Source organism: Nicrophorus vespilloides, unplaced genomic scaffold, assembly GCF_001412225.1.
Source record: "Nicrophorus vespilloides isolate i.1.1-1 unplaced genomic scaffold, Nicve_v1.0, whole genome shotgun sequence".
In the NCBI taxonomy this organism is placed as follows: domain Eukaryota; kingdom Metazoa; phylum Arthropoda; class Insecta; order Coleoptera; family Silphidae; genus Nicrophorus; species Nicrophorus vespilloides.
In genome coordinates this window covers 1-10,830 of record NW_017095471.1, presented here as the reverse complement: position 1 = coordinate 10,830, position 10,830 = coordinate 1, and the positions used below count along the sequence as shown (strand labels likewise).

At 33.4% G+C, this 10,830-nt stretch overlaps 2 protein-coding genes across 2 annotated transcripts; both read right to left on the bottom strand.

Annotated features, from left to right (window-relative positions):
• Positions 1–5,285: 5,285 nt before the first annotated feature.
• LOC108563614 (putative odorant receptor 92a) lies at positions 5,286–7,146 on the bottom strand. The gene is made up of 6 exons (XM_017922715.1): positions 6,990–7,146; positions 6,350–6,932; positions 6,197–6,308; positions 6,049–6,138; positions 5,840–5,995; positions 5,286–5,336 (listed from the first exon to the last, which is right to left on the bottom strand). The coding sequence occupies exons 1-6, from the start codon at positions 7,144–7,146 to the stop codon at positions 5,286–5,288; spliced, it is 1,149 nt and encodes a 382-aa protein (XP_017778204.1).
• A 534-nt stretch (positions 7,147–7,680) lies between these two features.
• Positions 7,681–10,110, bottom strand: LOC108556294 (importin subunit alpha-1). The gene is made up of 6 exons (XM_017912373.1): positions 9,920–10,110; positions 9,710–9,770; positions 9,478–9,649; positions 9,277–9,424; positions 8,132–9,215; positions 7,681–8,027 (listed from the first exon to the last, which is right to left on the bottom strand). Exons 2-6 carry the CDS (start codon positions 9,761–9,763, stop codon positions 7,923–7,925), a joined length of 1,563 nt encoding a protein of 520 aa, XP_017767862.1. The 5' UTR covers positions 9,764–9,770; positions 9,920–10,110; the 3' UTR covers positions 7,681–7,922.
• Between the last annotated feature and the right edge of the window lie 720 nt (positions 10,111–10,830).

Sequence of the window (10,830 nt, the reverse complement as noted above, 5' to 3'; positions counted from 1 at the left end):
AAGAAACAACACAAAACGGATTTGCATTAACTTATTTAATAGTTAATCAATTCGTAAACACACTAAAATAGAGAGTAAATCTTTCTATTGATTCATTTATCACTTAACGTTATGTTATCTAGTTAAAAAACACAAAAGATTATTAAGTAATCATTATAGACACTAATAATCTGTTAATCTAAATAAAAATTATGATTACAGATATGAACAATTTCACTTTCACCATTAAAAAAAAAACTCTAATTTTAAAAATCGATACAAATTAATTTCTTATAATTCACTAATTTGAATTGTTTTCGAATCTAATCTTTGTGTTTCTATTTTTGGGATTCGCCGGAATATCGAGTAAATAGATAGTTTTGTTCACAGGAATTTCGGAATTTGCTACAATCTGTTTTTTTTTAATCAATTTTATGAAAAAAATTGAAACTTTTATCAGTTTGCTACACGGTTTAGAATCGTTTACGTTTTTCATCTGAAAAAATGAATAAATCTACAAAATTTCAGTTTGCTGATTTCATAAACTAAACTATGTAGTTTGTAAAGAGGTTACGTTTTCAATTGAAAATAAAAGATATAATTATTCCGTAAAGTCAAAGACAAAATTTCACAAGAAAAGTAAATATAAATTTGAATTTAAAAAATTACAAAGAAATTGTAATGAACATATAATGTCAACTCAACAAAAAAAAATTGAAACGTGTTCCGGGTAATAAAATGAAGTTTGATTAGTCTACAGATTAAGATTAGTTTATACGCTACAATTACGTAACTTAAGCTTAAATATACAGGGATTTGTGGTCATCAGACGACACGTGCTTATTTATTTGATATTTGTTTTGGTATCTAATTTACTGCACTAAAATCCGGATGGATTTAGTTATTATCGAATTAAAATTTTGACAAAACTTTATTTATTTTTGTTGGTAATTCTTGATTTATAATAAAAAATGACATATTAAATATGTATTTGTATATTGCTTCAAGCAGTTGTCAATGACTTTGACACTGTTGTCATAGTAATGACACAAAGTAAACAAATATTAATAATTTATGTCAAGAAGTAAATAGTCACAAACGTCAGATTTTGTCTAATTTACAATGTCATTGATTTTGACTTGAATTGTCCAAAAACCCCCAAAAAGTGAAGTATTTTGATTTATTTAAGACACTTTTTAAATAAAGTTGGTAATTCTTTAATAAAAAAAGGTATTTGCTTATTGCTTCAAGCAGTTGTCAATAACTTTGACACTGTTGTCATAGTAATGTCACAAAGTAAACAAATATTAATAAATTGCGTCAAAAAATAAATAGTTACTAACGTCAAATTTTGACTTGTCTACAAAATCATTGATTTTGACTTGCATTTATTTTGGTTTATTTAAGACGTTTTTAATTAAATTTAGTGATTCTTAAAAAAAGGTATTTGCATATTGCTTCAAGCAATTATCAATGACTTTGACACTGTTGTCATAGTAATGTCACAAATAAAACAAATATTAATAAATTGCGTCAATAAGTAAATAGTCACTAATTTTTTTTAGTTTTTAGAACCCGTGTATTCTTACTAAAACTGTGGCTGACGTAATTCTGTCAGTGTGACACAAGCTGAGTGTACAACAGGAGGTGGAAACCCCAGGAAGTGAAGAAGATTTGCATTTATTTTGGTATATTTAAGACACTTTTTAATTAATGTTGGCAATTCTTAAAAAAAAGGTATTTGCATATTGATTCAAGCAGTTACCAATGACTTTGACACTGTTGTCATGGTAATATAGATAAAATAATTATAAAAAATAAATAGTCATTAACCTAAGATTTTGACGTAACGACAACATCAGGACAATGTCATTAATTTTGAGTTACATCAAATTTAGATTAATTTGGAATTTTCAGTATCAAATTTACTGAAAAACATTAAAACTTAATAGGATTTTTTATTTTTAAATAAGAGATTTCTGCCCTATTTCTACCCCTTTCGGGTTTAACAGTCAACACAATTTTTTATTGGTTTTTGGGAATTGAACCAACGACCTTAATAGGATTATTATTAAAATTAATTGGGAGTTTATAAGTAAGATAATTTTGGTTTATTTAAGACGTTTTTAATTGAAGTTGGTAATACTTGAAACAGTTATATAATAAAAAAAAATGACATACAAAAAAGCGTATTGGCATATTGCATTTATCAATGATTTTGACACTAACAACTACAACAAATAAATTGCATTTAAAATCAGATTTTGACACATCACATCAATGTCATTAACTTTGATTTGTTTGAGATTTTTAGAATCAAATTGACTTTAAAAAGCAGTAATTTTTCTTGTAAAAGGTAAGCAAATCATATTTATTCAATTTCAACGAAGCTAAGATATTTATGCATTCAATTAATAACTATTGTTGCAATATTACAAAAGACTTTGTATATTTTCATAGAAAATTTACAAGCATATGAATATGTATAAATGCAATTAAGTGAATTTCATTGCTAATTAGTTGCAAATGCAGGTACTAACAAATGATTTCGAAATGAATTTCAATTGTAAAATTTTAAAGGAGAATTCATATAATTTCCAATCATTTTAAATATGTGTAAGTCGTAATTATTGTCAATTCATTGTGGTATTACAAACGCGTAGCGTATTTGAAACTTCTCTTTCATGTACAAAAACAAGACAGTTCTTGGTAAAAACACACCTTCTGGACTTTCCTGATTGCGACGAAACGTAAATAATACAACGAAAATGTTTGATATTACATTTCTTTTTTGGTTATGAAAAGAAAGCTGTGAATGTGTTAAAATTGATGTAAGTAGGCGATTATTATGATATGAAAATTAGTAATTAAGTTTAATTACTTTAGATGATCTTCATGTGGATATTTTCATTAAGTTATACAATTGATGAGATTAATCAATTACATAACTAAATATCAAAAATCTATTGAATTCGTTTTCCAAGATGTCTTAAACAAATGTAGAAACATCGAAGGAAACCATAGCAACAAAGTAAACAAAACAACTTGCAGATTTTTTTTTATATAAAGAAAGAAATCATTTTTGTTTGATTCGTATTGGAAATTGTCTTTACTTAATCGTCGATTAACTGTGTAGAATGTGATCTCGCCTTGAATGCGTTTTCTTTCTTTCAAGGGAATGACGTTCGATTATAAGATATTTACGTTTATCCATCTGCTGATTATCATGAGAATACGATGCTGAAGACATTATATAAGTTCACACGCTGATTGCATTTAACGAAATAATAGATTTACATAATCACGTTAATCACCTTCGCAATACAACAACAAAAAAATAATAATAGAATTAAAAATTACCTCGGAACTAATGACAGATACTAATACAATGTTGTTGTTATGGTAACATCATATGATTATTACTAATGACTTTGACAGTGTCGTCATGGTAATGTCACATATAAAACATTTTTCATCGAAAACAATTACTAACCTCAGATTTTGTATACAATTAAATTAATTAAGAATATTGAAGTTAATATTCATAAACCCCTCTAAGACTCCGCAACGATATAACTTGACATAACTAGATAATCCACGGTGTCCAAGTCATGTTATTAATATTAAATAGATTTATTTATTTCAAATTGTAAAGTCTTAAAGCAAATTACATAATTTATTTGGTAAATGTGCTTTATTTATAAATTGCATTGCAGCAATTAACGATGACATTGACAGTGTCGTCATGGTTATGTCACAAACAAAATAAATATTTATAAATTGCATCAAAAAACAATCGCTAATTGCATTCAATACGCATCATTATTAACACAAATTGACACATTTTCTATTATAAATTAGATACAAAACTATGTATATTTGCATTCATTATCTCTGACTTTGACAGTGTCGTCACGGGTAACGTCGCAAATATTTATAAAATTAACAAACAAAATACATATTCATAAATTACAAGAACTATCTTCACATTTTTGACAATGTCACGTCAATATTATTATTGTTTGTAACTGTTTTATGTTAATTATTGTTAATAGTGATGTAGATTATTAACAATAATTAACACATTACTAATTAAATAGAAACTCGTAAGTCAATTACAGAAATTATATTTATGTGCAGTTTGTTGAACTGTTGTACTTTGAATTAACATAATTATTTATGTTTCCTAAACAATGTTTTCGTCTTGTAATTGAAACTAATTGTTAAGTTTATTTATATTATTTTTTCTGATCTATTAGTCTACATTTTATCGTCTATAATTAGGGCTTTACTGCGTTAATTCGTATGTGTAATTTAGGAAACAAGTATTTTGAAGTAATTTTACTCAAAATTTGTTGAACATTTTCGAGCAATCAACAATTTAATCGTCGGTTTTACCAGTCCTAAAGAAACGGCTTTAAACTTAAACTCAAAATTATTGAATATTTATGCTAATTACAATCTTGCCGCAGATTGCAGCAAATACAAATAAAATCTGAGGTTTTGAAATGAAAGTGATTGTGTTGCAATAATTGCATTCGCTACGTTTTTGTATGATTACAAAAAAAAGAGAAGAAAATAACGTGCGAAGGAAATTGGATTTTAGGCCAAAGTAGATTGGTTCGTGTGCGCAAATAACAGACGTCAGAGGTTTTGTTGCACAATTTTAAATTAGTTTTAGTCGCGGATTTATTAAAGATATCTCAATACGAATAAACTTACGGGATTTCAGTAGCTTCTCCTGTTCCTTCTGCCTCTCCAAATGCTCGCTGCTTGGAATGCGAATTTTCTTTCCCATTTTTTTCTTCTCTTCGAATACGATTCTTCGCCTTTCTTTTCTTTAGTCTCAACCACTCGACGTTCGAATGTAAAATATTCCTTTACGTTCCAATGTATTGTTTTTCAGTAATTTTAAGCATTTATAATTAAAATTTCAAATATTTACTTAATAAGATAAGACGCGAGCAGTCAGTCAATCTGACCTCCAGTAGCACCGACAGATTTATATATGGGATCTACGTTAAACTAATTATAACAATATATTCACTATTTATTCCATTACGCACAAAATTGAAATACTATTAACATAAATTTAAGTAAACTTAAGATATTCGTGCGGACTACATTTTTGCCAGATTAGACGCAATCAAAAGTGCCCTCATATCTTAAAATAGAAATTGTTACTGTTTGAAGTTTGCGTGTCTTCAAATTAAAGTTGAAAGTCTCACCTTTCCAGCAAACTTATGGGTATTTTCATAAATTTTAAGTTCCTTGCATACATTGTTTGATGATTTTTGGTATAAAATTTACAAAGTTTGCTTCAATAGCGCAATGTAGGAATACGAAGTCTTCAATATCTGTAAAAAAAACAATAAGTAATATATAAAACTATGTTTCAAACTTCCTTTTAAACATCAATTGACATATATATTGTCAAATGCAATACAAAAGTTACAGTTATGTAATGACAGTTGTAATGTCAAATATATTTGATGTTTTAGTTACTTGATGAATGTCTCCAATTAATTTACACTTATATATAATGCATGTTTCATCATAACTGAACATTTAAATTAATCAAATGACATAATAATTGTTAAATGTCAACGGAAAACTGGAATTTCTATGTTGCAACAAAATTATATAATGACAATTATAATGTCAAATATGATTGATGTTTTATTTAATTTACAGTTAGATTTAATGCATGTTTCATCATAACCGAACATGTCAATTGATGCAATGACATAATAATTGTCAAATGTACAAAGGCAACTGAAAATTCTATGATGCAACAAAATTATATAATGACAAGTATGTTTGACGTTTTGATAAGTCGATGATTAAATAGAAATTTTACCGCTAAAAATGTCTCGAAAGACATGACTCCGAAGTCGCCAGTCTTCAGGGCCAAAGGTCTTTGGCTGCGTATAATCATGAGGATCAAATCCTTGCGAAACTTGGACGGATATTGGAACCAGTTTAGGTTGTACACGCACAGAGGCAAAGAACTGCTCTGGAAATTTAAAGAAAAAATGAAATTATATATAGAAAATGTGTAGTATATACTTCATCTAAAAGCCTTTGTCCGGAAACTGAGACGATCATCAGGGTGATGACCCAACCCATCAAATGCAGCAGAACGCGCAACGAACTTTCCTGAGAAAATTTGTAAATGGAAATTAGTCGGTTATAAAATATGCTTTGTTAAGTATACAATTAGGAATTGCAGAACCAAAATCCCGATGATCATTGTATCGACAAGAACTGCGACGAACATGAATATCGAGAAGCATCTATTCATCTGATCGGTTAATCTGGAAATATTGCTGGTAATATTTATTGTATATTAGAATTGTATTGAATATACTTGATAATTGAGTTGTGATAGATGACGCAGTTTTTGAAACGCTTTTGCTTCTCTTGCAGCGAATCCATCTCGTCGATCTGCTTCAATGAGTGCTTCAGATGTTTAATCCTCAAGATGATGTGCTCGACAATGGAGAAAATGAGAGCGTAGATCGCGCCGTACGCGGAGACGATGAACAAAGCGCAACCGTTTTGTAGTGCAAAAAGTATTTGGTTTTGCGGCGTCGATTGTGCATCAACATTGTACCAAGCCTGAACGACCAAACCGCAGATCCTCTCCAGATGCGACTCTTCCTTATTCTTCAAGCATTTCGATTTGTTGATGGGACCCAAGGAAGTGTAATAGAAGAGACTCAAAACGACTGCGTACTTGTAAAAGATGATGCACATATCTATGATTTTGCGTTTGCGTTCGAAACCGATCGGTTTTCCGAGCACCTTGAAGGCGTTCAGTTCGGTTAACAGTGCCCAAATCTCTTTGCGTTTCATACCGAATCCGAAGATGGCCAAATTCATGCCGATTCCGGCAACGATCATCGCGCAGTCCTCAACGAAATCGCTCAAATAACCTTTGCTCACTTTGCCTGAAAACCTGAATCCTTTAGTCTATTGTTAACTAATCGTTTTGGTTTTGTTTTTACTGGTGATGAAATGCATCGACGATCCGAACATCACGAAGGATTGATAGAAGAATCTGACGAGCACGACTACAATGGTGGGTTTATTCCACAGTTTGCAGAAACGCAGGTAGACGAAGTTCTCGTAGAAGATGTTGTCATCTTTGCTGAAAGTCTCCATGACTCTTTGTTCGCGTTTCGTACCTGCATTTACCTATAAATACGCAATCGGAGCAAAATAATAATAGTAAAAAAACTGATTTATTTCATTTAGCCTGTAATTACAAGCATTTTAATTATTCACTCAAACAAAATGAACAATTAATTCTGCGAATTCCTTTCAAAATACAAAAATCAATTAGAATACTTTAAAATTTTAATAATAGCTTCAGTTTTTTATCCTTCCTTTAATTTATTACCTCTGCATCATCCAAAACACTTTGATTATTCATTCAAATATCTACTTGATATTATATACACTAATAAGTTAGTGGAAATAATGTTCCTTTATAAAGGACATCAAATAAAACAACGGTCATTTACTAAATATTCCTTATAATATTAAACGATACAAAGCATGTTAGTAAAAAAAGGAAGAAACATTACAATAAGAATAATAATAAAACGGTGATGTTCACGAAGAACTTTTGGAAAAACGATAAACGTGTTTTCTTTTTCTCGATGAAGTTCTCAAAAAAACATTTTTTTTTTAAATATATGTAACAAAAATTAACATGAATTAAAACGGAACGATTTCATAAAGGGACGTGCTGAAAGGGATGTGGGTTGGTTGGTTGTTTTTTTTTTTCATATGTAACAACGATCACTATTCTCACTAAATATTCGCGCATTCTCTGCGGTAGTATAAAAAAATAATTCCTAAACAGTACTGAGATTACCAACGTAGGCAAAGATATTTTTTGTTTTGTTTTCTGTTTGCTTTCGACAATTCTCTTTTTAAAATGAGAATCCACCGTTGGGCATCTGCGTGGTCGTGTGCGGGTTGAAGGAAATCTGTCCGTCGGCGTTCGTCTGAGGCCCAGCCAGATCTGCGTCTCCTCCCTAAAAGTATAGGAAATATTAGTACAAGACAATAATCATGAGGATTGATGTTACGATTTACAATAATTGTTTTTCAGAGGTATCAAATATGAAGAAATACTTACTTCTGAGAAGAAGTTCTCGATAATTTGCAGAGCCTTGTCGTAGACCTTCTCGTTGTCGTGACTCTGCAGGGCTTCCAGAGAATCCAGTCCGCCGCATTCCTCGATCATGATAGCGACTTTCTCGGCTTCGCCCAATTTGTTCGCAGCAGACAGGATGTTCGTCAATCCATCCAGAATGATAACGACGGTCTTGCACTCCTTCGAGTTGAGCAGATTGCACATGGGCTTCAGCGCGCCCATCTCCACCAGTTTACCCAGCTGCTCGATGGTTCCGCCGCTCGTGTAATTGGTTACAGCCCAGGCGGCCTCCTTCTGCGATTTGAAATCGCCAGTCTGCAACACGTATAGCAGTGTGTCCATGACGCCGGCCTGCAGGACCTTCTGGATTTGTTCAGAATTGCCGGCCGTCATATTGGACACGCTCCATGCTGCCTCCTTGACGATGTTCACCCTCGGATGCCTGAGCAGTTTGCACATCACGTTCAGCACACCAGCATTGATGACGGTATCAGTTTGCTGATCGTTGCCGGTGACGATGTTACCCACGGCTCTCAAGGCGGGCGTCAGCACGGTGATCTCGTCGCTCTTCAGCAGCTCCACGAGCTTATTGATTAATCCGGTGTCCAGCACCGCTTGGATCTTCTCGTTGGTCCCATCCGTCAAGTAACTCAACGCCCAGCAGGTGTCTGCCAGAACGTCCTTATCGTTGTAGTACAGGAGCTGCGCTAAAGTGGGAAGACACGCTTTCACGCTGTTGAATTCCACCGGGGGGTTCTTGTTGCGACACAGATTGGAGATGGCCCAGACGACGTTCCTCAAGAGCGTGATCGAGGTGTCAGGTTTGATGCAGCTCAAGAGAATGGGAAGGATGTTGTTTTGCAAAACCATGTCGCGAGTCACGGGACCATCGCCGGCAATATTGCCGATGGCCCAGACCGCTTGCTCAGCAACATCCAACCTAGGTGACATCAACAGCTCCTTCAGTTTCGGCAAAGCCCCTTCATGGACCACAGCCTGTGTCTGCTCGGACGTTCCAGATGCGATGTTCGTTAAAGCCCAGCAAGCTTCAAATTGTAACGAAGGGCTACCAAATAAAAACAAGTCAATTATAACAAAAGTGCAAAGAAAACAAATCTAATAATTACTTGTGAACTTTGGACAGGAATTCGACGCATTTCGGGACCACCCCAAGGCGAATCATGTGATCAATCGGTGGATTCCTCTCTCTGCTGAGTATCTTACGACAAGCCTGTGTGGCTTTCAATTGGATATCCTCATCATTGCACATCATACCTACAAATACATCCATTAATGTAAATTACAGTTAAAATCTAATCATATGTCACCTCTGAGGATTTCCTCAGCTGTCATCTGGCTGGGAGAGTTTGGATTAATATCCTGCTGCGGGGAAGTGAGCAGCTCATCCTCCAAGACAATGTTACGTCTCTTGAGCAACTGGTCATCCTTCCTGGCCTTCCTCAGCTCCACAGTCTGCCCAATACGCCTCCTCCGCATCTCCTGCAATCACATTTCAATATAAAAAACATATTCAATCAGATTCCTATCATCTTCACTCACATCGCTGTCCTTTCCTTTGTTCTTGAACGAACGAATTCTTCCTTCATCGGCCATCGTTGAACTGAAAATACGAATACAATGTTGAAATGAAAAAACAATTGCCGGTGGTTGAGACGTAGCAGCAAATTCGAAGAGTCCTTGACTCTGGTGGCATGTGTCGTGCGTTTGCTGCGAACGTTACCGTAGGTCAAGAGAATTGGGGGTACTCACCTGTGTACAGGAAATTAACGAAAATAATAAAAAAAACAACAACAACGGGGTCTAACTACCACGAGACGGACGAGGTACACTGAAATTACAAGAGCGGACAACGCAAGGCGTGCGAGTTGACGGAAATGCGAGTTACAAAAAAAAGTCGAGGAGACGTTACTTTGATGAATTCTGCAACGGAATAGCGCTCGCTCCGTATTGGTGCGTTTCGAATAGCAACCGCCTGTTGAGATTTAAACGGACCAATCCAAACGCAACAATTTGACACTTCCAAAACGAACTCTCCTACACATTACGGCGCTAAATTCGAAATTTTATACACGTCAGTTAGCCAAAAATGAAAAACACTTATCAATTTCTTTATATCCAATGCGATTTAAACATTCCACAGATCAAACATACCATATAGTCGTGATTATCATCAGTTTACGTAACTTTACAATTTAGGCGGTAAATTTAAAAAAAACATAATATTATTATTATAGGTGGAGCTATTCTGGGAACTCATGTTTCCCAACTCATTTGTGAAATACCAAAGTTTGTTAATCAATTATGATGACACCATTGCAGCTATAAAGTAACATTTGGGCTCATTTTAATCCGTGTATATTCAAGATCGACATCCATGTGTAACATTCTTCTGGGAGCTCAAGTTTACGAAAATACAGGTAATTTTCGAAGTCACTATTTTCCCAACTCATTTGTGAAATACTAAAGTTTGTTAAAAAATTATGAGGACACCATTGCAGCTACAAAGTAACATTTGGGCTCATTTTAATCCGTGTATATTCAAGATCGACATCCATTTATAACATTCTTCTGGGAGCTGAAGTTTACGAAAATACAGGTAATTTTCGATGTCATTATTTTCCCAACTCATTTGCGAAATACCAAAGTTTGTTAATCAATTA